We start from the raw sequence: 26716 nt of genomic DNA on the forward strand, positions 1-26716 counted from the left end.
GTAATTTTATAAATTTAATCTTAACCAATTATTAGAAATATACAACCAAATAAACTTTATTTTATATCTCCAATCAAATATCACTAAGCTTCTTCTTCTGTTTTTCATCAGCAAAAGAAAAAAAAAATTATTAATGAAATTTGCATATATATATGAGAAATACATTAATAAAGGCGAGAGAGTTCTACAAATATTTTAATAGAATCCTCCCCAATTTCAATTAGGTTAGCACTAAGACGCCTACACAATCATGTGGAAGCATAAGTCTCAAGTTTGTGAGAAACTAACAAAGAGTACAGAACCAAACAACACCACACCACCCATGCTGAATAGTACACCAACCACCAACCCAAACCAAAACTCTAACAAGGTGTTTGTTTGGAAAGATTGGAGGGGGGATTGGACTCCATATCCAATCTATCATGGAATCTATTGTTTGATTGAGAATTTGTATGCCGGATTAGGAGTCTCATCGGACTATGAATCCCATATATGTTGGACTATTATGTCCTAAGAGAATGTGGGATAGAAATGGTGGGATTGGAATCCCATGAGATTACGGCCTTGTTTAGCATCCCATAAAAAAGTCAAAAGTCAATATTCTATTTAAGTCACATCATTTTATTTAAGTCACATCACCTCTCTACTACATCACTTCAAACCAACCTATATGTCATAAAAAGTCAAAAAGTGCACTTATTTAGAGCATCTCAAACAACTCCTAAGTTGTAAAATGGCACATTTGCCCTCCAAATATTTGATTTCATTATGTATTGTATTTAGTAAAATATAATATAATATAAAAATCCCAATTAAAAAATACAATAAAATAAATTTTTTATATTTTTATTGATGTTTATTTACTTAATTATTTATAAGATTTTTATTGATGTTTTATTTTAAGTTTTTGTTGATATTTTATTTCATTTCATTATTTAATTTTTATTTAATTTCATTATTTAATATTTTTTTAAATAAATTTATTTAAAATTTTATTTTAAAAATAATATTGATGTTTTATTTATTTAATTTAGTTAATTAAAAAAATAGAATAAAATAATTTTTTATTTAATCTATCCAAAAACAATTAAAATATTAAAGACAGATTTATTACTATTACTTTAGTAAACAATTGAAAAATGTAAAATAGTCTATTAAGCATTTATCATTCCTCATAATATTCCAATCAAATATCAGATTCAATAGAATAATCATTTCTAGACATCTAATTCCATGATAAAACAAATATGGGATATTCATTATTTCTAACCAAATAATCCATGGTATCTCAGGATTAATAGTATAGATTACAATCCCCTCTTATTCAATCTGTTCAAATAAATAATGTCTAAGATAATATCACCTTTATTTGCTGTAAATTATCCACCAAATTAAGAACAGAGTACACACAATCTCTTGAATATGCTTTAAACCATAATGCAACCCTTATCTTTACCAAATCACTCAGCTCCTCCATCATAAGTTGTTCCCCATTAAAAACACAATCATTCCGCATCCTCCTAATTACTCAACTCCTCCAACACAGATAATATCAAACATGGCTGCATCATTAAGTAGGAACGCCACGCAATAATTTCAAAATTATTGAATAACTATCTAAGCATGAATTTTTATATTGAAAATTGTTCCAAATGTGAAGTACATGGAATAGATTTAAAATTTGTAAAATATGTCTCACAACATTATATTCTATAGACATATTTTTCTGAATTGTTTTAAAATATGTCATATTGATATTTTGTTCAGATACGTCGAGTTTTTTTTAACTTCAACGAAATTCTGCAACGTGTTACAAGGGAGGCTGCACCGCCCATTGCACGATCTTTCTTTTGAGAAAAACACCATGGGCCGTTTAAGAACCCACAAAAAATGGAGGGAATAAAATCTAATAATTGAAAACAGTACAGTAAAGTAAAGAGTTTTAATTTATTTTTTAACATTGTGTTTGGTTGAGAATTTATGAAGGAATTTGAAAAATGAAAGAGAAAATGTATATGAAATGAAAGTATATTTTATTTATCTTTTTTTTTTTTTTTCAAATCTCTTTCCAAATCTCTCAATCAAATACAACGTAAAAAAAAAAAAAAAAAAAAAATCAGACTTTGTTCTCTTGGGAATTCCTGTTAGGTTTTTTTATTTTTATTTTTTTTATTTTAACAAATTCCTGTTAGGTTGTGGCCGGCTTTGCACGACTGTGGTTAGTTTTTTTTATTTATTATTTATTTTTGAGTGGTTGTTTGGTTGTATACAGTTTGCACCCTTTGAACACAAACAGGAGTTAAAAAAGTTGACAGCTATTTTTGTCCTATCAAACTACCAACAGTATGCTATTATTATAATTTTGTCTCAAGTACTTCGCAAAACATTTAATAATTACTCTCTCCGTCCCAAAATATTAGTCCCTTATTCTATTTTTCATTGTCCCAAAATATTAATCCCTCTTTATAAATCAAGTACAAAAATAATGTAAATTTCCTATTTTGTCCTTCTTTTAAATTAATAAACAATTTAAAAAGTACAATTATGACATTGATATTCCCAAAAAATGTACTATCAAAAGGGTAATTTTGGAAAACCAACTTTTTTCAAATGCAATAAGTGTACTACCAAAAAAAGTTGAATTCCCCAAAAGGAACCAATATTTTGGGACGGAGGGAGTATAATTTTGTCTCACAGTACCACCATTCACACGACACGTGGTGATCCTACAGTATTAAGCCACGCGTCCCACTTCCCATTCTCTCCAACCCTAGGGGAAAATTATTTAATAGGAAAGGTAAAGGAGTGCATCATATATATTTTATAATTAAAAAATAGATAAATTATAAATATATTATTTGAGATTTATTTAAAATATAAATTATTTTTTGTAATTTAAAAAATTATAAATAGCTCTCTGTCAGAATTTTTTATTTAACAGATTTAATTAAAAAAGTAAAATTTTTAACTGTTCACCTATATAATAATAAAATTATTTGAATTATTAATTGAAATAAAATTTTAATATTATTTTAAACTGTTAATTAACTTGATGATTTATTAATAAAATGTCCTATTTGTTATGAAATTAAAAATTTTAGGGGGCATATCGTAATTTTTAAAATCACAAGGAGTAATTTATAATTTAAGCAAATCTCAAAGGATGTGTTTGTAATTTACCCTTAAAAAATTTATATAATTTTAATCTTTCAAATCATAATTAAAAAAATATCATAACTAAATATAATATGAGACATGATTAAAGAACTCATGAGTTATAACTAAAATAATATCATAATTAAAAAAAAATTAATTATAACTAAAAAAAAATAATATAATTAGATGTGCATATAATAAACCATTTTTAAGGAGATGTATATTAAAATTTTCCAATTTTATAATATGGAAGTATCATATATGGGGTTATCTACATGGTGTACTCGGCAAATAAGAAATTGAAAGTCACATTAAGTAGATTATTTTTGTTTCTTAATTATCTAATAAATGTAAGTTGTCACATCCTCACAAGATTTATCATTACACTATATAAATAATATCACATAATATTTCGAGAGCACTCAATAATTACCTAATAGCAGTCTAACAATTTTTGAGGCCTCAAGTGAATGTCTATGTTTGTTATTTGGATTAACATAATAATTGAGATTGCGTTAAAAGAAATTTATTATTTATTTAAAAGAGAGTTACCTGTCATATGAGTGGACCGGTTTAAAATATAAATTATAAAATATAGTTTAAACTTTTAGATAAATAGACAATCAACCATTCATAGTTAATTTTTTTTTTTATTTATTACAAAAAAACGTGTAAAAAATAGAGAAGTAGTGTGGCCTAAACAAGTCAAAAACCTATAAGTTGGCTTTTTTTACACTTTCGAAAAACACCTAAATATAGGAGGTCAAACCATACATTTTATTTTATGGGCAATGCTATATTTATTTTATTTATTTTTTTTGACAACTAATCACATTTGGCCTTTTATACTTTTAGTAAAAATTTTAATAAGATTGTTAATATAGGTAGAATTATTCTTATTTTATTTATATAGTTACATACTCCACAAACAACACCTTCAAGTCAATATTAGGGATAATCAATATTGGGAAGTGTCATCAGTCCCAATTGGCTTCTCTAATCATCTGAGAGCTGTCAAAGCATGGTTACCTAACTAACTACAATATGAAAAACCAAAACCAAATAATTAATCTCAGATAGTTAGTTAACAAATATAAAAGCTAATCTAATCTGTGAACAATTTAGTTAGTTAGTCAGTTATACACAATTTGTTACTCTAACCACCATTGTTAATTAGCAAATATAAAAGCTAATCTGTGAACAAATGATATATTTCTCATTCTATTCTTAAATAAGTACTTATGCTAATTAAGCTTATCTCTTAATCATAATTACAAGACTTAAATTAAGTCAATAACCCTGTTGTATATGCATAGAATAATTGGAAGGATTGATAATTTAATGAGATTGTCAAATTTTTAATTAAGAAAATGTTATTAAGAAATCCACTCCTCCTAACCAGAATTAGTGAAACAAAATAACAAACAATAAAGTTGAAATGAATTGAAAAAATCAAACATAAAAAAATACAAAAATTGACGTAATTCACCTCATAATAGAGTTACATTCATGATTGCTGTAATTTTTAATATGATCAAAAAACAATTACAAAAGAGATGTTCATCTCATCTATTTATAAGTATAGAAATTAGGATAATGCGGAGGCAGTAAGCAATTATAGTTGATAAGAAAAAGAAAAAAAGTGAATGGGAATTGGATTAATTATAAAATAGAATCTTAAGTTGCAAATAGTGATTCGATTGATGATGAAGAAACAAAATTCTTGGTTTAGTTCTCCACATTAACGACAGAAAAAAGAATTGATTGAATTCTATTGAGTCTGATTCATAGTGATCATTTATCAAATAATGACTCTAATTTTAAAATGATTGAATAACTAGGAACAATTTACTTACGATACTTAGTTGACATACATAAAATGTATCTAATGAATTATGAGTTCAATATATCATATTTAGCAGAAAGATGAATATCCCTTGCTCATTATCAGACAATTACTTATCACAAACCTCCCATTGGACCTCGTGCTTAGTGCATAGTACTTATCAAGATTCACAAAACCCAACAAATGTTTCATAGGTAAAAGAGAAAGCTTCTTAATGGTTAATTAAAACCCTAATCTCTACTAATCTATGATGAAATGATATGATTCTCTTCTTAATGAAGAAATTATATTAGTTAAGTATATCTCATCTCCTCGAACCTAATTATAAGACCTATAAGTCAATACCCTTCTGTATTTCTTATTGTATATAATATATATGCATAAAATAATAACAACAGATTGATAATTTAATGAGATTGTCAAATTAATTACTCCTTTTTGCCCGTATGATTAAAGAAATTGTTTCATGGAAAAATGGTTATATTAAATTAAATGAGACAATGGCGACCATTTCCAAGCTTCCACGTCAGTCCGAAATGGTTTGAAGTATAGTTTATTTTATTTATTTATTTATTTTGGTATGCCGACTATATACAAATAATTTAAATTGTTGTTTCTCCATACTCAAAAGTCTAAAGAACCGGTGTTTTTTTTTTTTTTTTTTTTTTTTTTTTATAAAAAAAGTGGCTGTTAAGTTAGTTTATTAGAAGATAATATAATTCTACTTAATGAATTCATATGGAAGTACATGTCAAATAGTTTTGGAAGAGCATGCGTAAAGGAAGAAAATAATGGACATATAAAAATTATTTCCAAGTTTAAACGCACCATCTTAATTAAAATATGAATTTTAGCATAACACGCGGTTTACAACCATTCTCACATTGACATGGTTCTCGATTTGTTAATTGAAAAAATAAATAAATACATAATGGTCTGAACTTGGGTTTTTTTTTTTTTAAAAAAAAAGAAAAAGGTCAACAGTAATAAACTGTTAATATAGGAGAATTCTAGTTTCTCTAATATCGTATCATTTAGGGTGTGTTTCGTAACGTTTATGTTTTCAGTTTATATTTACAAAAATTTTATAAACTGGTTTTTGTTTATATTTTGTTTATTTTTAGAAAAACATAAATTACAAACGCGTTTGGTAATTGACAAAATGTTTAAAAAAAATTAAAAATATAAAAAAGAGTGAGAAATGGCAAGTGGTGGCAAGTGGCGGCGAAAGACGGTGGTGGAAAGTAGTGACGGTGGGTGGTGGGTAGTGGGTAGCTGGTGGTGGCGGATGGGTGGTGGTGGTGGTGGTGGTGGTGGTGGGTGGGTGGGTGACGGTGGCGGGTGGTGGGTGGTGGTGGTGGTGGTGCCTGGTGGGTGGCGGATGGCTGGTGGTGGTGGGTGGTGGGTGGTGGTGGCGGGTGGGTAGTAGGTGGCTGGTGGTGGCAAGTGGTGGATGATGGTGGTAGGTGGGTGGTGAGTGGTGGTAGCAATTAGGTGGCGGGTAGTGGTGGCGGGCGGTGGATGGTAGTGGCGGGTGGTGGATAGTGGCGGGTGGATGGCAAGTGGGTGGTGGGTGGTAATGGTGGTGGTGATGGTGGTGGTGGCGAGTGCGTGGCAGGTGGGTGGTGGCTGGTGGCTAGTGGTGGGGGGTGGCTGGTGGGTGGCGGAAGACGGAAGTGGAAAATGGTAGCGAGTGGTGGCTAGTGTTGGGTGGTAAAAAAAAAAAACTCAAAACTTAAAACGGAAACACATTTTTTGTGTTTTCATTTTTTGGCCTAATTTATAAACTGAGACCACTGATTTATAAATCAAAAATTTTACTACACAAGTTTTTATTTGAGTTTTTAAAATTTTTATAAATACAAATAGAAAACTGAAAACATAAGCGTTACCAAATGGCACCTTAACTTTGTTGCAACAATAAAAATAAAATAAAATAAGCAACAATTATAATAAACTGTTAATATATAGGAGAAACATACAACGCAAATTGCAAAGCCACATTATATAGCCATGCGAAAAGTAGTGAAACCTCTTTTTGGTAATTGTTTGAGAACAAAATGTGAAATTCTATTTGCTTCTAAATCCAATGGCATGGAGATATTGTTGAGATAGCGTGAATCTTGATAAATATTAGACATCAGTTACTCGAATTTAGAGAGTATTTTGGATGTATTCACACTCGTAACATGTTGTCCCAATTCTATGTATATTGGGGGTGACTATCTCTCTTTCAATTTTTATGATTATAGTGGAAGCACAAGTAGTGTAAATGTAATCATAATTTTAGGAGTGCCTATGGTTTATAATTCTTTTACATTTACTTCTTTTTTTTTTTCGTCAATGATTCAAGTATTCAAGTATTCCTCCCTCACACTTTGCAAGTGTTTTATTTATTTTTGAACCCAAAAAACTAAAACAAATATTAAAAGTTTGAGAAATTTTAATACTTAAAAAAAAAAAGAAAAAAAGAAAAGAAAAAGTAGTTATCTTAGAATAGAATTTGAGATTGGTTATCCTGAGCTGAAGGTCATACTGGGGTGGGTACCTTTGCAAGCTCTACAGCTTACAAGTCCAATCTTTCACCAACACTGGAAGTCAAGCATAATAAACAATGAAAGTCCAAAAAGAAAAAAAAAATGCGTAATAAACAATGGGATTCAAACTGCTACCAAATGTGACGCAAGCAACTCAAGTGCCACATGTGAACAAAAATAATTTGCAAAAATAGGCGCTGTTTAAGTGTGCAACCCCCTTAAGATTGCACACCATATGCAACTCAATTTTTAGTCGTTAGATTACAATAATTGATCAAGACCATTAAATTGTTTAATCGTAAAAAATTTGAAACCGAGGCAACCGGTTAATGCTCGTATTTGCATGATTGCAACCCACTCACTCTTTCTATTTCGTCTCTCTCTCTCTCTCTGTTCTCTCTGTGTAAGGTTGAGTGTGTAACCCTTGATTTCCATTAACAGCGAGAAGCCCCTGCTGGGTTCCATTGACGAAGCTCTGTAGGGAACAGTATAACAGGCGATTTCTAACAACAACGGAACTACAAGGCTGTGTTGGTTCCATTGCTGAAGTGAAGGCGTTCTCTCGAAGTAGATATGAGGTATGGAGCTATCTCCCTGTCTCTGTCTCTGTCTCTCTGTCTGGCCTCTTTACATCAGCTATTTTTCCTCAACTAAACCCCTATCCTAACTTCAACCGCTCTACGTTTCGTTGAAACGAAAACCCCTCCATTGGTAACTAACCTTTTTCTTTCTCAATCGAGTGTTTGTGTTTGCACAAACAATTCAACTATGTGAAAATGTCATGTTTATGTTTGTGTTTGTGTTAACATTTTTCGGTCATCAAGTAATTGTTTGTACTAATGTCCTGTACAGTATGGCCCCAACGGAAGTGAAAAGGGAAGGTGATGATTATGACATTCCAAATGAAGCAGATGACATTCATTTGATTAATGAAAATCGGGCGGAACCTTATCATGGTTGTGAAGCTGAGCAACCAACATGAACGTTGAAGATGGCGAAGCCGATGTGAAACAAGAAATGGTTGATGATGCTCATCGGAATGACATGGTTGGTGATGTTGAACGTGCTCTTCTGGAACAGAAATTTGATTCGGTCGAAGATGGAGAAGCTTTCTACAACGCGTATGCTAAAGCCAAGGGATTTAGTATACGAAAATCCAGATTTAACACAATAAACAGGGAAAGATTGTTAGTAGGCTGTGGTTGTGTTCAAGGGAAGGTCAGAGATTACCAAAATACTTAGACCGTGTTGCTGAAAAGAGTAAAGCTCCCAAGGCACTAATAAGAGTAGGTTGCAAAGCCCAATTTTGCATACGGTACGATCCAAATGCTGGTGAAGGGGGAAAGTATGTTGTGACTCACTTCGTCGCAGACCACAACCATGAATTGGCGGAACAACACTGTGTGATGTATCTGAGGTCACATCGCGGTTTAAACAGTGTTGACAAAGCTCAAGCAATGGCTATGCGCAACGTCGATGTGAAGACGAGCCAAATCATAGACTATATGGTAAATCAATCTGGGTCTTATGAGAATGTTGGTGTCATCGGTACGGATCTGCACAACTATATTCAAGCCGAACATAAAGCAGAAGTTGAGGATGGTGATGCGCAGGGTGCGTTGGTTTACCTATGTGCAAAACTTGATGTTGACCCAGGTTTTTTTACAAGTATGATGTATGTAAGGATAACAAGTTACAACATCTATTATGGACAGATTCGAAATAGCGGGCTGACTACGCAAAGTCTGGTGATGTGTTGATATTTGATTCAACTTACAGAACCAATGCGTACAAGAAACCTTTTATCATGTTGGCTGGTGTGACTAACCACTTCACGACCACGACGTCATATGTGGGCTAAGGCATATATGTATGGACATTTCTTTGCTGGGATGAAGAGCACTCAGCACTCGAAGAGTATGAATGCTTATTTCAATCCCTTTCTCCAACACAAATTGAAGCTATATGAATTTGTTAGGAACTATGATTGGGCTCTTATAAGGATAAGGTATAACGAGGCTGGAGATGATGCTGAAACAAATAACACTTTTCCGGTATTGATTACTCCATTGCGAGATATAGAGAGACATGGAGTTGAGTTATTCACCCGAAATATATTTAGAATGTTCCGTAATGAAATCGTAGAAGATGGAAAGTTGAATGTGAATGACGTGTTCCTTTTGCCGGATGGTCAGAAATGCTACTATATTCATAAGTACAAGGTGAAAGATATATCATGGATAGTAACACATAATCCAGTGGATGCTGCAATGAGATGTTCTTGCATGAAGTTTGAGTTATTGGGACTACCTTGCTGTCACATGATATGTGTTATGAAAGCCAAAAATTTAACGCAAATTCTCCCAACTTGTGTGCTGCATAGATGGACAAGGGCTACAAGCAAGAATGGCCAGCCATGGCGTCAACCCTCAATTGATAGCACTACAACACAGACGGCCCGGTATGGGATATTGAGTTCTTTCTACAATGAAATGTATTTCTATGCCTCGCAATCAACGGAAGGTTTCAAAGAGGCTTGGGATGCATGTCTTCCGATGATGAGCAGGATGAAGGAGTTATATGAGAAGAATCTGAACAATGGAGATGGAGACAAAGGGAAACATTCAATCCCATGACAATTTGGAGTAGAATGTCCTGATCTTGTGAAGACAAAAGGGAGCTCGGGACGGGTTTCGTCCAACTGTCGAAGACCAAGAAAATGTGGGAATTGCAAATGCATTGGGCACACAAAGTGAACGTGTCCTGAGGTTCGATTTAGCCGAACAGTGGGTAGTAACTCAGATGCAGATACAACCCACATCACTGACCGTGAGTACAATGCGGAGTCATTGCCCATTCGCTGCAAACCTGGGTTGGTGGATCCAAGTACATCGCACATTAAGCAACGACGACTATTTTTCGATGTTTCTCCTGATTCCAAACAGCCTGTGGGCCAATACGGTAGTGTCGAAACAGCAGTGTGCAAAAATGATTCGATTACAATTGATGAGGTGAATCAGGTAATTGTATAATTTGTATGATTTACTTATTCCGTTAATTTATTAGGTAGACAGTACTAGCTATTGAAAATATATCATTGCGAAGAACAGGGTAGATATGTATGTAGTTTTCACTTTGCACGGATTGCTGTACGTAATGTGTAAATAATTGGTAATGTACAATGCCAGGAAATGGCACAACGTTACTTATGTACAAGGCCAGGAACAGTAATTTCCCATATTGTTTAGAGTGATGTTATCATTTGTGCTTGCAGTGACTTGTAATTTTGAAAACTAATTGAAAGTGAGATATATATGGGTTGTCTGTGTATTGTTTTGGGTTGAAAAGTGGCTTATGTCTGTATTCCAAGATTCCTATTGCGGGTTTCTTGTTTGTGTTCCATATTTGGTTGGATCTAACTGAAAGGTTTCTTGCAGTGTGGTTTATCAGCTAACGATATGTTTGGCTTCGTATTGATTTGTTATGACTTGTTTCGGTAAATTACTATTATATTTCGAGTAAAATACGAATTTTGTCCATGTGATTTTGCAAAATTACATCCCAACACATGCATTTTGTATATAATCCAAGTGGCAGTTAATTTTGGGTATTACTTGGAGAAAGTAACCCAACGAACTCGTTTACTTTATCTCTATACCGATTACTATATGAATTATGAGTTACAAACAGGAGTTGTGAAATTATTTTATGTTAACTATGAAAGTGATGGGTTTATTGTTAGTAAAATTAAGGTGAGCCTATATCTACAGCTACCAAGTAGTAATTTAAAGTTGACAATTTAAAAAAGAAAATCAAGCAATTGTGGTATTGGCTCGAATGCTTGAAAAGGATAAAGACTTCTTTCGATGAACTCATGGTAACAAAGTAAACAAGTAGAATGACCTTTCTGATATGAGGTGATGGTAACAAATCATAGAAGATAAACCTTTGCTGATTTGAGGTTGAAACATGAGAAGGGAAAAAACTGCTCAGAAGTTACAATGTAGAAAGTAAGTTGTGTTGTTGTTCATGTCCTCTCTCTCTACAAACCTTCTGCCCTTTATAGCTCTTATTTCCCACGACCCCATGATCTGCCGAATCTGTAATTGCTTCTATGCAACTTCTGTGACTGCACGACCATTTCCATGTCTTCAAACCACATAAAACTTTTGCTTGTACCTGTTGAAGTGCATATCCTTGAAGTTGCCACCTATGCCCAAGTCCTTTTAGCATTTTCTCGACAGATACAAACTCCCAATTCGTTCATGTTTCCTCTTGAAGGCTGGCCACTAAATCCATGATCACTGCCAGTAACTGCTCCACCATGTAAGTCAGATGGCATGCAAGATTCAATGTTAGTTGATAACCCTTGTCTTCAGGTAGACTTGTCATGTGTCCTCAATTGAATGAAGCACCTGTTGGCAGGATGTGGGAAAAATAGGTGCAAAGAGGAATTTTTTAAAAATAACCAATCATAATTTAGCTGAAAATATAAGTAAACTTTAAAAGAAAAAAAAAAGTAGTTTCCATTTTTATGATTATAAACCCGAAATGTATATTTTGTTTTCAATATAAATAAGTTGTGTATTGTGGTTATGTAAAATGTAGAACAACAATTGTGTTTATGTCATCACAGTCCAGGAAAATAGGTATTTCAAATATTAACAAGTTTACTGACATTGAATTTATTGATTACATTACAGGAAAAATTCAATATTTGGCAGAGTTTGAAGATTCAAAGTCTGGGGGCAGTTACAGTGAGTGGCCAAGTGTTGTGGTTCAGTGGCCCAGTTTGCAAGGATTGTGGTTGTGTTTAATGGACAATATTTTGTCGATTTTTGTCTCATAATGATGAGGGACATGCACCACAATGGTGAAAAGGAAAGTCGACAGGGAAGAGTCAATATTTGGCAGAGTTTGGAGATTCGAAGTCAGGGGGCAGTTATAGTGGTAGTTATGGTGTACAAGTGTGAGATCATGCAATGATGGGCCACAAAAACAGCATAGGGATATCAAAACTCACGATCTCCCTTCTAGGCTTTCCAAGTATACTAAACCTCCACTTCTATCTGTCGATCTCCCTTTTCTTCAGTTTATTTCATGGCCACCAACCGTTTGAAACTTTTGTCGACAGAGCAAGGTTCCTGCTTTGTTTCATGCTTCCTCCTGAAAGTGTGCCCACCAACTCCATGACTAATGCTAAAACTGCCCCCATCACTTCTAGGTGACCCACATACAGACAACCCACTTTTAACTGCTGGACATTCCTTCAGACTATGCCACGTGTCTTCCATTAAGTGAACCATCTGTCGACAGAGACTGGAAAAACTTGGTGCAAACAATGGCCCCCTTGTTGAAGTTAAATATCATATGATTTAACCTTCAACAAACTTGCCAGTTGGGCCTAATTTGTACTTAACCCAGAATTTATTCCCTTAAGCCCAAGAGATAAGTCCAATAGCAAATTTCTTAATACGGGCCCAAAACAAACATAAACTACAGCCCAATATAAGAGCATTTAAATATACTGCCCCCATCATAAGCTATAAAAGACCTACATTTTCAACTTCAAACCACTTCAACTTCATTTCCCTCTTATTCGAACTCCTCAGAGTGGACTCTTTTTTCTCAAGCATTGCCATTTAAAACCATAGCACCATAAAACCCTAAGCCATGGCGCCCAAAAAATCTCAACCATCTCCATCTGAGGACAACAATGCAGACCTACTCCGCTTCCCAAACCCTATCAGAGCACTTATCGCTCCTCTAAAATTAGGTATTACCCTATTGCCCAACACAAGCTCTGTCGTTAAGGCTACGCTAGGCCCTACCTTCACGTCTTGCTTCCCAGATGAGCTAGCTCCATACTATCCCCTTGGTAATGGTGAGGACCTTCTTCTCAACGAACCTAGACTTAAGTGGACTAACTGGAATGTCAGCAAAAACCCACTCAGATCCTAGAGGTCACTAGACTCTGTTTGGCGAAGCTGGGCCAGGAAAATTGAAGGTCATGTCGCTGAAGCATGGAAGCACCAGGGCATTAGTGAAGCAATTAGATTGTCGACTAAAAAATATGACATGGACAAAGGGCTGATTGCTGCTGCTGCATGCTTTTGGTCGCAATCTTGTAACTCCCTACTCCTCAATTTTGGTATGATTTCCCCTACCACTTGACTGGTCTCCCAATCTTGGACAATCCAATTCATGCTCTCCTTGAGCCTCCAAAAGTGACCTTTACGGTAAACACTGGCATGTGCTATACAGATTTCGCCGAAAAATACAAAGGCGAGCCTGGTTCCCCTATCGAGGATAAAGAAAGAACTGCTTTTTACTTACTTTGGCTTTGTCAGTTTCTTTTTTGTGTCTCTGGATACAAGATCACCAAGGAATACCTCCCCCCTTGCCTTGTGTATGCAAGATGGCCAAGCTATGGCTTTAGCCCCTTATCTTCTTGCCACCCTTTACAAGGCCCTATTTTCCTTTGTCGACAAGAAGATTTCTAGCAACTGTGGTGGCCCCTTCTGGCTCTTCCAAGCTTGGTTGTATGCCTATTTTCCTGAGGCACGACCCCCACCACCTAACACCTTGAAACTAGTTTTCCAGTCCTATGCAGAGCAATTGCTCACTTATAACAGCCAACGCATCCTCACTTTCATAAATCATCTTACCATGTTTTACAACCTTCCTTTGAAAAGACCTTCCAACTTGTACATGACATTTCAAAATTTTCAATTATCCTCCAGTAGACTTCGCTTCCACTTTATAGACCCTTGTGATTTAGACAATGAGCAAGTCTAAGCACAAAATGAGACTTGGAGACGCATTCTCACCTGTAGACATGCCTTGGTTGGCTGTTCCATATCCTCCACCAAGACGTCCAACTGCAGTTTTGAGACATACTGTCCCAATCAATGGTCCAGGCAATTTGGTCTTTCCCAGGGTATCCCTTATCCTTATTTCCACCTAACCATCCATGAGGAGATTGGGTCCAGAATCTATTTCAAAGATCTTAGGCAAGCTGAATCCATTCTGACAGAGAACACCGAACTTTTTCAAAATTTTGGCCCCTTCTTCTTCAAACTTGCTTCGGACTACTTCACTACTTTTGACCATTAGTGGGGACTTATGACAGCCATTATTTTCTGCAAGCCACTTGAAACCTGCCTTCACGATACTTGTATTGATAATCAAGGCCCCATATCTTCTCCTTCCAAGCTTAAGACTACAGGTATCATTCCTTCATATACTTCATATCCCTGACTGTCTCATGCCCTTTTTTTTTTCTTTTTTTTTTTTTTTTTTCTACAACACTAACTTGTTTGACCTTTGACAACCAAAATTGGGCCTGCTGCTGAACCATTGGTTAGAGACCAACATAAGAGCAAGGCTTCAATCGATCCAACTACTCAAACAAACACCCCATCAATTCCGAAATTAATGAGAGACTTTTTGACAGCCTTGCGGACACAAACATAAAGAGCACAACAGTAACTGTTGTGCCTTCGGCACATCAATATCCCTGTTTCCTCCCGTGAAGGGCATTCAAAACACAAACCTTAAACCTAAAATCATGCCATATGAAAACACGATTTTACAAAACAACACAAGTTTTTTTTTTTTTTTTTTGGCTTTGATAACCAGGTGTTCGGGCTAATTTTTTTTTTTAATACTTGCTTTAGTAAGTTCGAGAAATGTACTTTAAATTTCCATGGATTTGGTAAGAAAGCCCTGCATTTGACATTTGACACTACGTAAATCACCATTCAAAAACTAGATAGAATTAGAAAAACTCTCTTGCATCAATAATAGTAGATCTGAAATTAATAGCACTGTCTTCAATTCTCCTGTTGCATTCAGTCACTACTAAACAACGGGAGGTTCCCATAAAAGTCGAAGTGAAATCACTTGCATAATACATAGCTACAAACCAAAACCCACATTACTATTCCAACATATCTTCTTATTTCCAACCAAACTTTCCCTCCCCTTTCAATCAAGTGGTCTTGTAAGGCCTTTCTTCCAGCTTTAGGACCCGACAAATTACAAATTCATATCCCAACTTGCAGAACATATGATCAAGTTGAGCTTACAAGGACAAACAATGGTCTGTCTCCAAGCCGCTCCCGACCCTGAAATAAAGGCAAAAGTTGACTCTAAAAATGAGTTGACAGTAAATTATACAATAGAGGGATATACTTGGAGGCCAACAACTCACAGAACCAGAAGCAAAATAGAGTTTATGCAACTGGGCAACAATTTTCACAGAGGTTTTGGCTCTGTAAATTGAGTGTCACAAAATAGTGTTCAATGACTTCAAATTATATGCAGTAAAGGAACATAACTGCCAATAGAGGTATAGAATCTTATGCTCACATATTTTGGTTGCGTGAAAAACTTAATGTGAGCTTAAAGGTTGCACCAGCTTTAATCAGAATTTTATTTCCCAAGTAGATAAAGATAATGACTGCTATTTCTCCACTATCGAAGTTGCCAAACAATTTGGAAACATATTTTAATTGTTAACTATTGGTATTAGATGAGTTGAATGAGTTGAATGTTATTTCCCATCCATTGTCAAAACAATAGTTTAGTGATGTTTGTTTATTTCATGAACCTTTAACTGCTCAGCGCTAGCTTATTCTATAAAGACTTTCCTTACTCTGCTAAGATTTTTCTTTTTTCTTTTTTTTATAGATGATGTACTTGTCCTTCAACATACAATTGTGTTTGCCATTCAACTATGTTTTGCAATCTTGAAATACTTATCAAAATTGACAATTAAAACCACTTTCACAGCCAATGAACCATACATGGTGAAACATGCTGGAGAAACTCAACTGCATTTCCTCAAATCATTAATGGGTATTAGTTTAAAAAATGTAAGTTTAATTGACAAAGATTGGATTACAGAAAATAAGAACAAATTCAGGCTTCAAATTTAAACATATTTTGGACACATTGTATTTTGAAATTGGAACCATACCTTTAGGTCTGCCAATTCAATAACACAGGCACACTCGACCACATGCACGCCAACACGCTCTGCAATGAAAAATAACATCGCATGACACCATCAGACTTAATAACACATGAGGTATGAAATAAGACATACAATGAAACATGTTTTTCTTAGCCTACTGTTGTTGAATGAGGCAATCTCATAGAAGTGCACCATGACAATGCTCCTCTAAAAGGAGGAAGGAATAGAAAGAATAATAAAAATAAAAATAAAAAATACATGGGTAAAATCTACCGAATAAAGTAAGCATTAATACACTACCAAGTAGCCTGATTGCAGCACATAAGGTACCCCCAGTTGCAATAAGATCATCAATTATTAGGGCACGTTCTCCTGCTTGTACAGCCCCAACATGCATCTCCATCTTGTCTGTTCCATACTCCAAAGAATACTCTTCCGAGATAACCTCCCCTGACAATGCAATCAAAAAACCCGGGAAAAAAAAATCACAAAGCTAAAAAATCAATTCACTAGTCCTAAATGTAAACAATACTTTCACCAGGAATTAATAAATTGACAAGAAGCCATGACATCCCCACGATCCAAAAATGTATACATATTTGATTGCACATACATATATATGCAATCAAATAACCCAGAAAAAAAAAAAAAAAAAAAAAAAAAAAAAAAAAAGAAGAGCTAAAAAATCAATTCACTAGTCCTAAATGTAAACAATACTTTCACCAGGAGTTAATAAATTGACAAGAAGCCACGACATCCCCAGAATCCAAACATTTATACATACATATAACTAGGGGTCTTAAGTGGTTCGGTTCAGTCAGGGTTGAGAAAAAAATTTAGCACCAAACCAAACCCTTCAGTTTTGTTAGTTAATGAATTGAAATTGATTGCATACTACAGTTCGCCTTTTTGGTTTAGTGTAAAATTGATAGATTGATATCTTTAGGATAAATCAATGCAGTTTAGGAGGAATCAATGAAAGGACATCAATTCAAATCCTAGATTTTTTAATCGAGAGAGATATTGAGAGAGATCAAGAATTCTCACTATTTGACCCAATTCAATTTAGTGGGATCTTTCATTCACGTTTTTTATTTTCCACCAAAAACGTTTTTGGAGTATCCTACTTTCATGCGATTCACAAGGTTCAACAAGCAATCGATATTTCACGATCAAGGGTGTAATACTCTTTGTAGTAGCGGCCCTTATATATTGTATTAACAATCGAAATATGGTCGAAAGAAAAAATCTCTATTTGAAAAGGCTTCTTCCCATACCTATGAATTTCATTGGACCCAAAACCCACAAATGCTTGTATTTTTGAGTTACATCGAGATCATCCCATTCGTGCTAATTCTTATATTGCAACTCTCGCTTTCACTACTATTTCCACTTTCACCACAAATGGAACTATAAATGTAACTGCCACTGTAATTGTTACTACCACTTCCACTGTAACTTAATGGATCTAAGAGTGAGGATCCCTACTATGATCGTTACATGTATGATACGCAATATAGTTGGAATAATCACATTAATAGTTGCATTGACAGTTCATTCTCAAATCCGTATTCTGTAAGTATCAATACGGATTTGAGAATGAACTGTCAATGCAACTATTAATGTGATTATTCCAACTATATTGCGTATCATACATGTAACGATCATAGTAGGGATCCTCACTCTTAGATCCATTATTCAGATAACCAAAATTCCGATGACTATAAAAAGAACTTTCTAGTTCACTACCCTACAACAGAAATAAATGAAGAGAGATGGTGGAAGAATGCTCTATAAATGTCTCTCCTCCTAACCTCTATTTTATTTCTAATATTAAAAAATTTAGAATATAAAAATTATTTAAATATAATATTTCGGTCAGTTCACTTGGTATCAGTGTAAAATTTCTCAAAACCAAAACAGATTATACCTTACGAAAAATTGACCGAAAATCGAAATTTCAATCGGTCTTGGGTTGTCGGCAATATATTACAAAACAGTTGATGAAAGTAAACTGTGCACTTTTTTACCGAGAGATAAGATAGATGTGCCAAAATTTTTTGAATTGGACAGCTTTCCAAAGCTTGATGGATGGTTTGAAGAAATTATACTTGATGTCTATGCAAGTCCCTGATGTCAATTTGAGCCACCAATTTTTTTGTTTAAAGCCCCTAAACGGAATATCATTCAACTAAAGTACATATCACAAAGACCTAACTCAAGTTATGGTGGTTGAGATGGACTACCACTGATCGAAATATTAGCCAACTGACTAATTTTAATTTGAACGAACTCCCTAGGGGAAGTACATAAAATGAAATGAATTTGAAGCACAAGTATGTAAGCAATCAATATAAAATGATATAGTTTTGACATTGATCTTCAAAGTGAATTTTCTCAAATCTCCAGATCGAAGTAAGGGATTGCAATGTGGTAAAGTCTCCAAGCACTGATGCTGTCGCATGTTCATTAACTTAACGATTTATACAAATTTTAGCAAATAGTCATATAATAAATTTAAAGAACATTAAATTTCATTGGATGGATGCTGTACAATTAACAGGATTATGATCCAAGTCAAAAAGCCTTGCAGCATTAAGCAAATGCAGCAAATCTTTAAAGATGATAAGCAGAAGCAATAGAATGCAAAATCACATATTAGCCAACTATTTACGAAACAACAATACCATCACAGTTCGTATCATACAGCAACAGGACCTATATAGGATGCATCTAAGCTTAGTGAAGCACTCACTGTAGTCTGTACATATGATGAACATAAATGAATACTGGAGGTGGAGCTTTCACATTGTAGTGGCTCAGGAACCAGAGCAGGAGATGTGCAACCGAAATGACATATGGAACAGGTACTTAGCTTACTATTACAATTTTACAGATACAAACAAGTAATTTTAATGCATTGCTTTTCAGTAAGAAAGAAATATTGTAATCATGAATTGCATTCCTGCATGTACTAATAAAGGATTCTTAGGAGTCCAATGACCAAAATGACCAACAAAAGAAAACTATGTGTTTTGCGTATATAAAGCAAAAGATCGGTGCAAAAGATCTCTACCAGGCAATTTCTTGGGTTTTCTCATAGGAACAAATTTTGCTCCAATAGCCAGTGCAATGGGAGGCCCAAATATAAAACCTCTTGCTTCAATACCTGCAGTACGTCATCAATATCAACATATATCGCATGGTTACAACTAGTTTTTACTGTAAATAAAAGCAAAAACATTATTAATACAATAACAAACTAAATACATTTTAGATAATGCATAGCAGAGTACTATATCCCATATGATTACATGCTAAGAAGCATGGGCACGACACGGGACACGACACTTACAAGACACGGACACGCCAACACGCAAATTTTCAAAATATATATGACATGACACGTGAGGGATACATGCAAAATATATAATTTTATATAATTATTGTATGTCATATATAAGGATAAATAATTATTATATGTCATATATATGAATATTTAAATCAAAGATAATAAATTTTAAAGTCTAAAAGAGAAGAATATGTATAAATTTACATTGTTTTTGTTTTATCATTAAATTCCAAATTATTTTATTCAAACTTGTAATGTGTTTCTCATGTGTGTCTAAATGTTGTCAAGTGTCCGATTAGTGTCAGTGTCAGACAGGGCACGTTACCTTCTTAGAAGCATTCATGCTTCTTAGATTACATGTTTTTAACATTGTAACTTGTAGGTGGCTGTACACTGTAATAGATAGAAAAAGACAAGGAAGATGACTCACATTAACCTTCTAAACTAACAAATGGTGGTGCATTTAAGTTGCCATAAGAGGTGATTCAAAATACTGAATCATCTATGATATGGGCAACCAACCAAACCTTGGTGGAAGATCCTCCAAGGAAAGAGAATCACTTTTTGCTAACCTTTTTCTCATGTTTGACTCTCTAAAACTAAATCTTAGATGACTTGGGAAAGCGACTAAAACTTGCAATTCTATCTCCTCCAGTAGAACAGCCTTTTTCTTTTCATTTAGTAGGTCAATGTGTTCGAGCTTTGGTGAAGAATTGGATCTCAGATTTGTGGTATAGCTCCAGTGAGATATACCAAATTACAAACTACCCTAGCAGCCACCTTGGAAAGAAATATAAACATAGCTTCCAAAATAAATTTTTCATGCAGGTCACTAGCCCAATCAAAATCCAGAGGTCATCAAGTTTGGGTCATTTCATAGCCTAGCATGCAGGTATCTACAACTTAATTTTCTATGCCATTTTTACAAGATATATGAGTCATTAATGCTTTTCTTATATCTTTGAGTTCACATAAGGTTGTGTCTATTTAGAGTGCCAATTTTCCATGCCCTATAATCAAAGGACACCATGCCCCTGTCAGAGAGTCCATTTTCCACAATGTGTTTCTTCACACTTATGTCATTAAGTCATTAAGTAATACATTTCACAGCTGCCCCTCACACAACAAAATGATTCAGCGTGAATCAACCTAAATGCAGCCTAACAGGAGCTGTTAATGCCTTGAAGTCATGCACAAAAAGTTTTCAGGTCACAAGAACCTTACTGTGCAACTTATTAGGAATTCATGTCCACAACTCCACAATGCCATATAAAGAATTCAGACAAGCTCAGAATATTTACCCACTATATCCTGATACAAGTTACTAGTAGTTGAACCGGTGACCAGACCTAGTTCCGGTCTAGATGAACCTCTAAAACCGTTTGGTGCCCAAAACCGGCCTTATTTGTGAGAACCGGGAAGCCCGCCAGTTGAACCGGTATAACCGGCTGGGTTTGAAGAATTGAAGATTCTTCCAAAAATATATTGTAGAGAGAGCTTGAACATGAAACCAAGTGCATAAGAAATAAGTACTCTAACCACTAAGCCTATCAACACAATTGTTGACAATGTAATAAGTATATATATTATATATTCAATATTATCTTAATTATTTTTACTAAAAATCAATGTATAAAAAACATAAAATAAATTCTAAGAAATATTTTTTTTAATTGTTTATTATTTATAATTTTTATAATTTTAATATCTATATTATTTATATTTATAAATTTTAATATATTTTTGACATAATTATAACATCACTATTCAATTCTGGTTCACTGTGATTGAACCAGTGACCCATTCACCCGATCATATTTCCGATTCGCTCACCGGTCCAATTTTCAAAACATTGGTACTACCACAACAATCCTAGATTTAAAGGGTGTGTTTGGTTTGTGTTTGTAGAGTAATTTTTGAGATAAAAAGTACGAAAACTTGTTTGGTTTGCCTTTTTTCAGAAATGGTTTTGGAAAATAGTTTTGGGGAGAGAGTTTTAAAAAAAGTGATTGATTTGATATGTATGAAAGAGAGAGTGATTTTGGAAATTAGGTAACCAAACAAAATTTTGAGATTTTTTTTGAAAAAATTTGTTTGGTTTGATTACTCTTGAAAATTTGTTTATAGAGAATTTTTTCCAAAAAATTTTCTGAAAAACAAACCAAACAAGGCCAAAGACTTGGATGTCAGTAGGAGTGGATGGAAACTTGAATAACCTTAAAAAAAGGAAAGAAAAAAGCAACTGTTTACATCAAGTGAATGATCTTTTATTTTATTATTTCTTATTTTTGGCTGTATGCATCAAGAGGACACATCTCCAATATCTGTGGTAAATTCATGAAGAAAAACCTTTTTAATTAGACATTTAATCATGATCATATAAAATGCACAACCTTCACTGTAACACATGATAACTGAAATAGATGAGAAGTTGTGTCTCTTTCAGGAGACACTGAAACCACTCCTTTTTGCAATGACATGAATGTTGTACATGTCATGGCTAGACTACTTGATCATACTCACTCTTAAGTGTTCAGAGATCAATTAATAACTAAGAAGCACAGACACGGACACGTGACACGACACGAACACATGGACACGTAAATTTTCAAAAAATGCAAAACGCGACACGTTGGGGACAGGTGCAAAAAATATAATTTTACATATTTATTATATATCATATTTTTAAATATGTATTTTATGTCAAATATTTAATTTTATCAAATTTATCAACTTTAGATATGTTATTTTAGTAAAAAAATTAATTTTTTTTGAAAAAAATAGTCATCAGCAGGTTAATGTGTTCTCAGCATATTCCCAGTGTATCCTCAACGTGTCCCTACATGTCCACAGCGTGTTCGTAGCGTGTCTCAAGTGTCCCAGCATGTCGAACACTCGTACGTGACCTCCAGAGAGGTGTCTGTGCTTCATAGACTAATACCTTGCATATTGTCCAGTATATAACAGCACCAGCGGCCCTAATGCTGAGATCCAAAGGTAGCAACTTGAAAGTTGATCTACATACCTAATGAAAGGAAGCTCACCTCATTTATATTTTCATTAGCTAGCCCTTCTACATAGTTGTTCACATTTATAGTTTCCCATCAAGGCCAATACATTATAATACCTTGGAATGTAGGATGGGTAATCTTTCAAATATTTGCCACATGAAGTGGGAGAAAGTACACAGTGGAGAAAAAGCCAAAGTGGGTTGCCATAGACTATCCTACATCAAGAAAAGGCACTAAAAAATGGCTTTTAAAGATTGGTGAGGATTGTAAAAAAAAAAAAAGCAATCTTTTAATTTGCAAGAATATTGGCTTCTAGTTCAAAAAATCAAAACAGTAATCTTTTGCAAAACATGGTTCAGAGATCAGAATTTCCAAAGCTCTTCAACAGAGCATTAACACTTTAAAGAAGAACATGGCAATCTCTATGCATTTATTAACTACTTTGAAGCGATATTGCTTCTGTTTGCAATAGATTTTGTAAACCCATTATTAAATTGCTGTGCAAACTTGGGGATGATTCTGTATTGATAAATTTTAGGATTGGATGGTTAAGGTAAACAATCCACATGAGCAAGGTGGTACCTGTGGTATGGTAGTAGTTAGGTAGCAGGCTGCAAAATCTTTTGAGCTATTGCTAGAGGATGGTAGTTCAAAGAGATTCAGAAGAAAGTTACAAATTTTTAATTGACAATTTTATCCCCAAATTTTTAATTTTCAAAATTCATCCGTTAATGATTTCAGCACCACTAATTCAAAACTAAAATTTTCAATCTATATTCTTCAATTTATCAAATAGCACCTAAGTTCTGGCAATAAATGGTAACACCTATATTTTTGTTTTCCAAAGGAGAGCAAGAACTAAATAATTTAGAGGAAATGTTTGGAGAAAGAGTTTATAGTCAAATTTTGTATATAGATATACACATATATATAAGAACTAACTAATTAGAAGAAGAAAAAAATTAGTAGGATCGAGATTGTAATAGAATCGGCATCGTAGAGCGATTCTACATGATTTTATGACTAAGATCGTAGTCATTTTAAAATCCTAGTGCAATTCGGTTTGTTTGACCCAACTGGGGTCATAGAATCGTAAGAACTTATGATCCGGATTTTGATTTTGATAACCATGGTCGGAGCTCCCTGGCAACCAGCCAATGGCAGTGGTGGTGGTGTGTAGTGGCCGGAGGTGGTGTGTGAGAGAAGAGAAAGCGAAACTTGTTTTGAAAACATGTGAAAGCACCTTTTTTCTTTTAGTTTTGAAAAATTCTGATATTTTGGAATCAATTCCATTTTTTTTAAAACAAAAAAAATAATGTACCAAACAAGTGTTCGTTTTAGTTTCCAAAAAAAAAAAAAAAAACTAAAGCATTAACAAACGACCCAGTAAAAACCCCAAACAGTTGTGCTGAAGAGAATGCATATCCAAATAGAGGGGTTAAATAAATGGAAGTTGAACTTGAAAAACAATGAATCATTCATCAGTGCACAATACTTGTCCCATTTACCAAAATCTCCATTTGATTTCCAAATTTGTTGTTCACCTAGTGAAGAAGACCCCCATAAATTACTAAAATTTGGTTGCAGCCCTTCAGGTAACACATTACAATATAGAATAGCTGCAAAGCACTTACTAGTTCCAGAGTTAGGTTAGCTTCATCTGCTGATGGCAAAATCACATAACCATATCAATTTCATTTTTAAAAACAAACAATTTTAGGCACTTTTTAACACTTTTTAGGCATCAGGACTTATCAATTCATCACCATAAAAAATAAAAATTACTAAAAAAAATTATAAAAAAAAAAAAAGAAAGAAAGAAGAAGAGAGTAGAAGCATAAGAGAGTGCACCTGCAACGACAGAGATATCTTTCCCTTTGTACCTCTCAACAAATAAATCAATAGTGTCCTTGAACGCCTTCGGATCGAGCAGCAACGTCGTTATATCCTGAAACATAATCCCTACCAAAATTTGTCCCAAATCAAACAACAAGCTCCTCTACATATACACACATACCTACACACACAAGTATATCTATATCTATATCTATATCTATATAAAGCTAAAGTGTACCGGGTTTGGGGAAGTCGGGAATGACGCGGATCGCAGATGCGATTCTGGCGATGCGATCGTCTCTGGAATCTGAATCGGAAGCCGCCATGGCTGAGATCACTTTGTCTTGCAGATCTCTGTGTGGCGGTGGTGGAATGTGAGTGTGGTTGTTGTCGTGGGACGAGTCTGCTTTTCCTGTCGAGGCTCGAACGAGTTTGGAAGAAGAAGAAAAATACGATGATGAGTTTGGCATTTTTAGTAATGTGACCGAATTACCACTGGTTAAATATTTTTGATATTTTTTTCTGCCGATATTGGCCTTGGGAATTTGGGGAGCGATGGTGCTTGATAGTGTGTTCATGGCTTGGTTTTTTGGGAGAAAATATTTGGAGGAAATTGACCTAAGACCGGCGTTCGAGATGTATATAGGGGTAGTTTGGTCTCTGTGAGATGGCTACCGGAATCAAATCCGATAGGTTTCACCGTACCCAAATGATGAGTGGTATTGACTTCACCTGATGTGAAGAATAATATTTTATCTTTAGATATTGGGGATGTAAATGCAAGTGACAAAATTCTAGTAGTTTGTCAACCAATTACTATAAATTTTATTGACTAACTTTAACAACAAAAAAAAAAAAACTTATGAAAAAAATTGTATATAAATAAATAAGTAATAACAAAATTTGCAAAATTTTTGTCTTATTATGGGTCATAACTATTAATGTTGGATTTTTTATTTTGAAATAATAAAGTATCTTGATTTTAAAATGTTCTTAAGTTTGTGGCTTGATCCAATGTATCAAAATGGTCCGAATATTGGGCCATCAACTTCTACAAATTGAGCAAACATCATTACAGACCAACTGGGCATCTCCACTTTTGTCTTCATACCAATTTGAGCTAAAAGTCAGATTTAAGTGATTGGATAATGTCCAATCAAATTCGGGTTTTCTACTCTTTTTTTTTTTTTTGTTGGATTTTTTTTAAAAAAAAATTCTACAATTATTTTTCTTTCTCAATTTCTATGGCTAGCCCACTAGAATAAAATTACAAGATTTATTCCTTTTGGCATCTGTGGATGAGGTTTGGTACATAGATGATAGACTCAAAAAAGTATTATTCATCAGTAAAATCTTTTCATAAATTATAGTATTGTTGATTGCTTTTTACACTCTCAATTGAAAAATTACGAATCAATTTTTAGATAGTAAGTGAGCATTGCTATTTAAAATAAAAAAAAATTCAATTCAATTTTCAAGTCTAATAATGTGGCAATCAATTAGGATATTAAAAGTAACATGTTCTCTCATATTTTTTCTAGATTTAAAAAGTGAACTTATATATTATTTTTCTTTTTATTTTTCTCAATTACAAACTTCTTTTTGAAGTTGTTTATTTCATTTTTATTGCGACACTTTTTCTTATATTATATTGTGGTTGTTAATATTGGACTTGCAGGTAGAATGCATTGTTGAATTTTTTTAACATGTTTGATTATTCAAATTAAATTTAATTCTCTTAATATTTATAAAAAATTCTACAGATTGAAGAAAAAAAAAAAAATTCTATAAATTACACCCCTTAGGCAAAGAAGAATGCTACAGCCTTACCATTATATCCAAGTAGAAATGATATGAATGCCACCTTGTTATAACGTGTCTCTATTTGATAGCGCGGTAGATGACATGCTCGGTGAGGTGTCAACATAATAAAAGAAGACAAATTTCACTTTGTATTTTATACTAATCTCATTTTATTTCTCAACGTTTTACCTAGTC

At 33.9% G+C, this 26716-nt stretch overlaps 1 protein-coding gene across 2 annotated transcripts; it reads right to left on the reverse strand.

The window, feature by feature from the left end:
* Positions 1–15333: 15333 nt before the first annotated feature.
* On the reverse strand, positions 15334–26501 carry LOC114259449 (adenine phosphoribosyltransferase 1). 2 transcript variants are annotated; one of them, XM_028199471.2, is made up of 6 exons: positions 24957–26501; positions 24734–24844; positions 19596–19688; positions 16820–16969; positions 16523–16581; positions 15334–15668 (listed from the first exon to the last, which is right to left on the reverse strand). In XM_028199471.2, exons 1-6 carry the CDS (start codon positions 25294–25296, stop codon positions 15615–15617), a joined length of 807 nt encoding a protein of 268 aa, XP_028055272.1. In that variant the 5' UTR covers positions 25297–26501; the 3' UTR covers positions 15334–15614. The 2 variants fall into 2 exon arrangements, with proteins under 2 accessions (XP_028055272.1, XP_082777995.1); XM_082921869.1 differs by lacking the exon at positions 19596–19688 and having other exon boundaries at positions 24957–25819.
* Between the last annotated feature and the right edge of the window lie 215 nt (positions 26502–26716).

The sequence above is a fragment of the Camellia sinensis genome, chromosome 3 (genome assembly GCF_055761805.1).
Source record: "Camellia sinensis isolate YWXY chromosome 3, ASM5576180v1, whole genome shotgun sequence".
NCBI classification, from domain to species: Eukaryota; Viridiplantae; Streptophyta; class Magnoliopsida; order Ericales; family Theaceae; genus Camellia; species Camellia sinensis.

Coding starts and splice junctions, on each gene's coding strand:
- LOC114259449 (XM_028199471.2), bottom strand. CDS start 25,296: ATGAACACACTATCAAGCACCATCGCTCCCCAAATTCCCAAGGCCAAT. Junction 19,689..24,733: donor AGATATCTCTGTCGTTGCAG/GTGCACTCTCTT, acceptor GACGTACTGCAG/GTATTGAAGCAAGAGGTTTT. Junction 16,582..16,819: donor TGCTGCAATCAGGCTACTTG/GTAGTGTATTAA, acceptor TTTTCATTGCAG/AGCGTGTTGGCGTGCATGTG.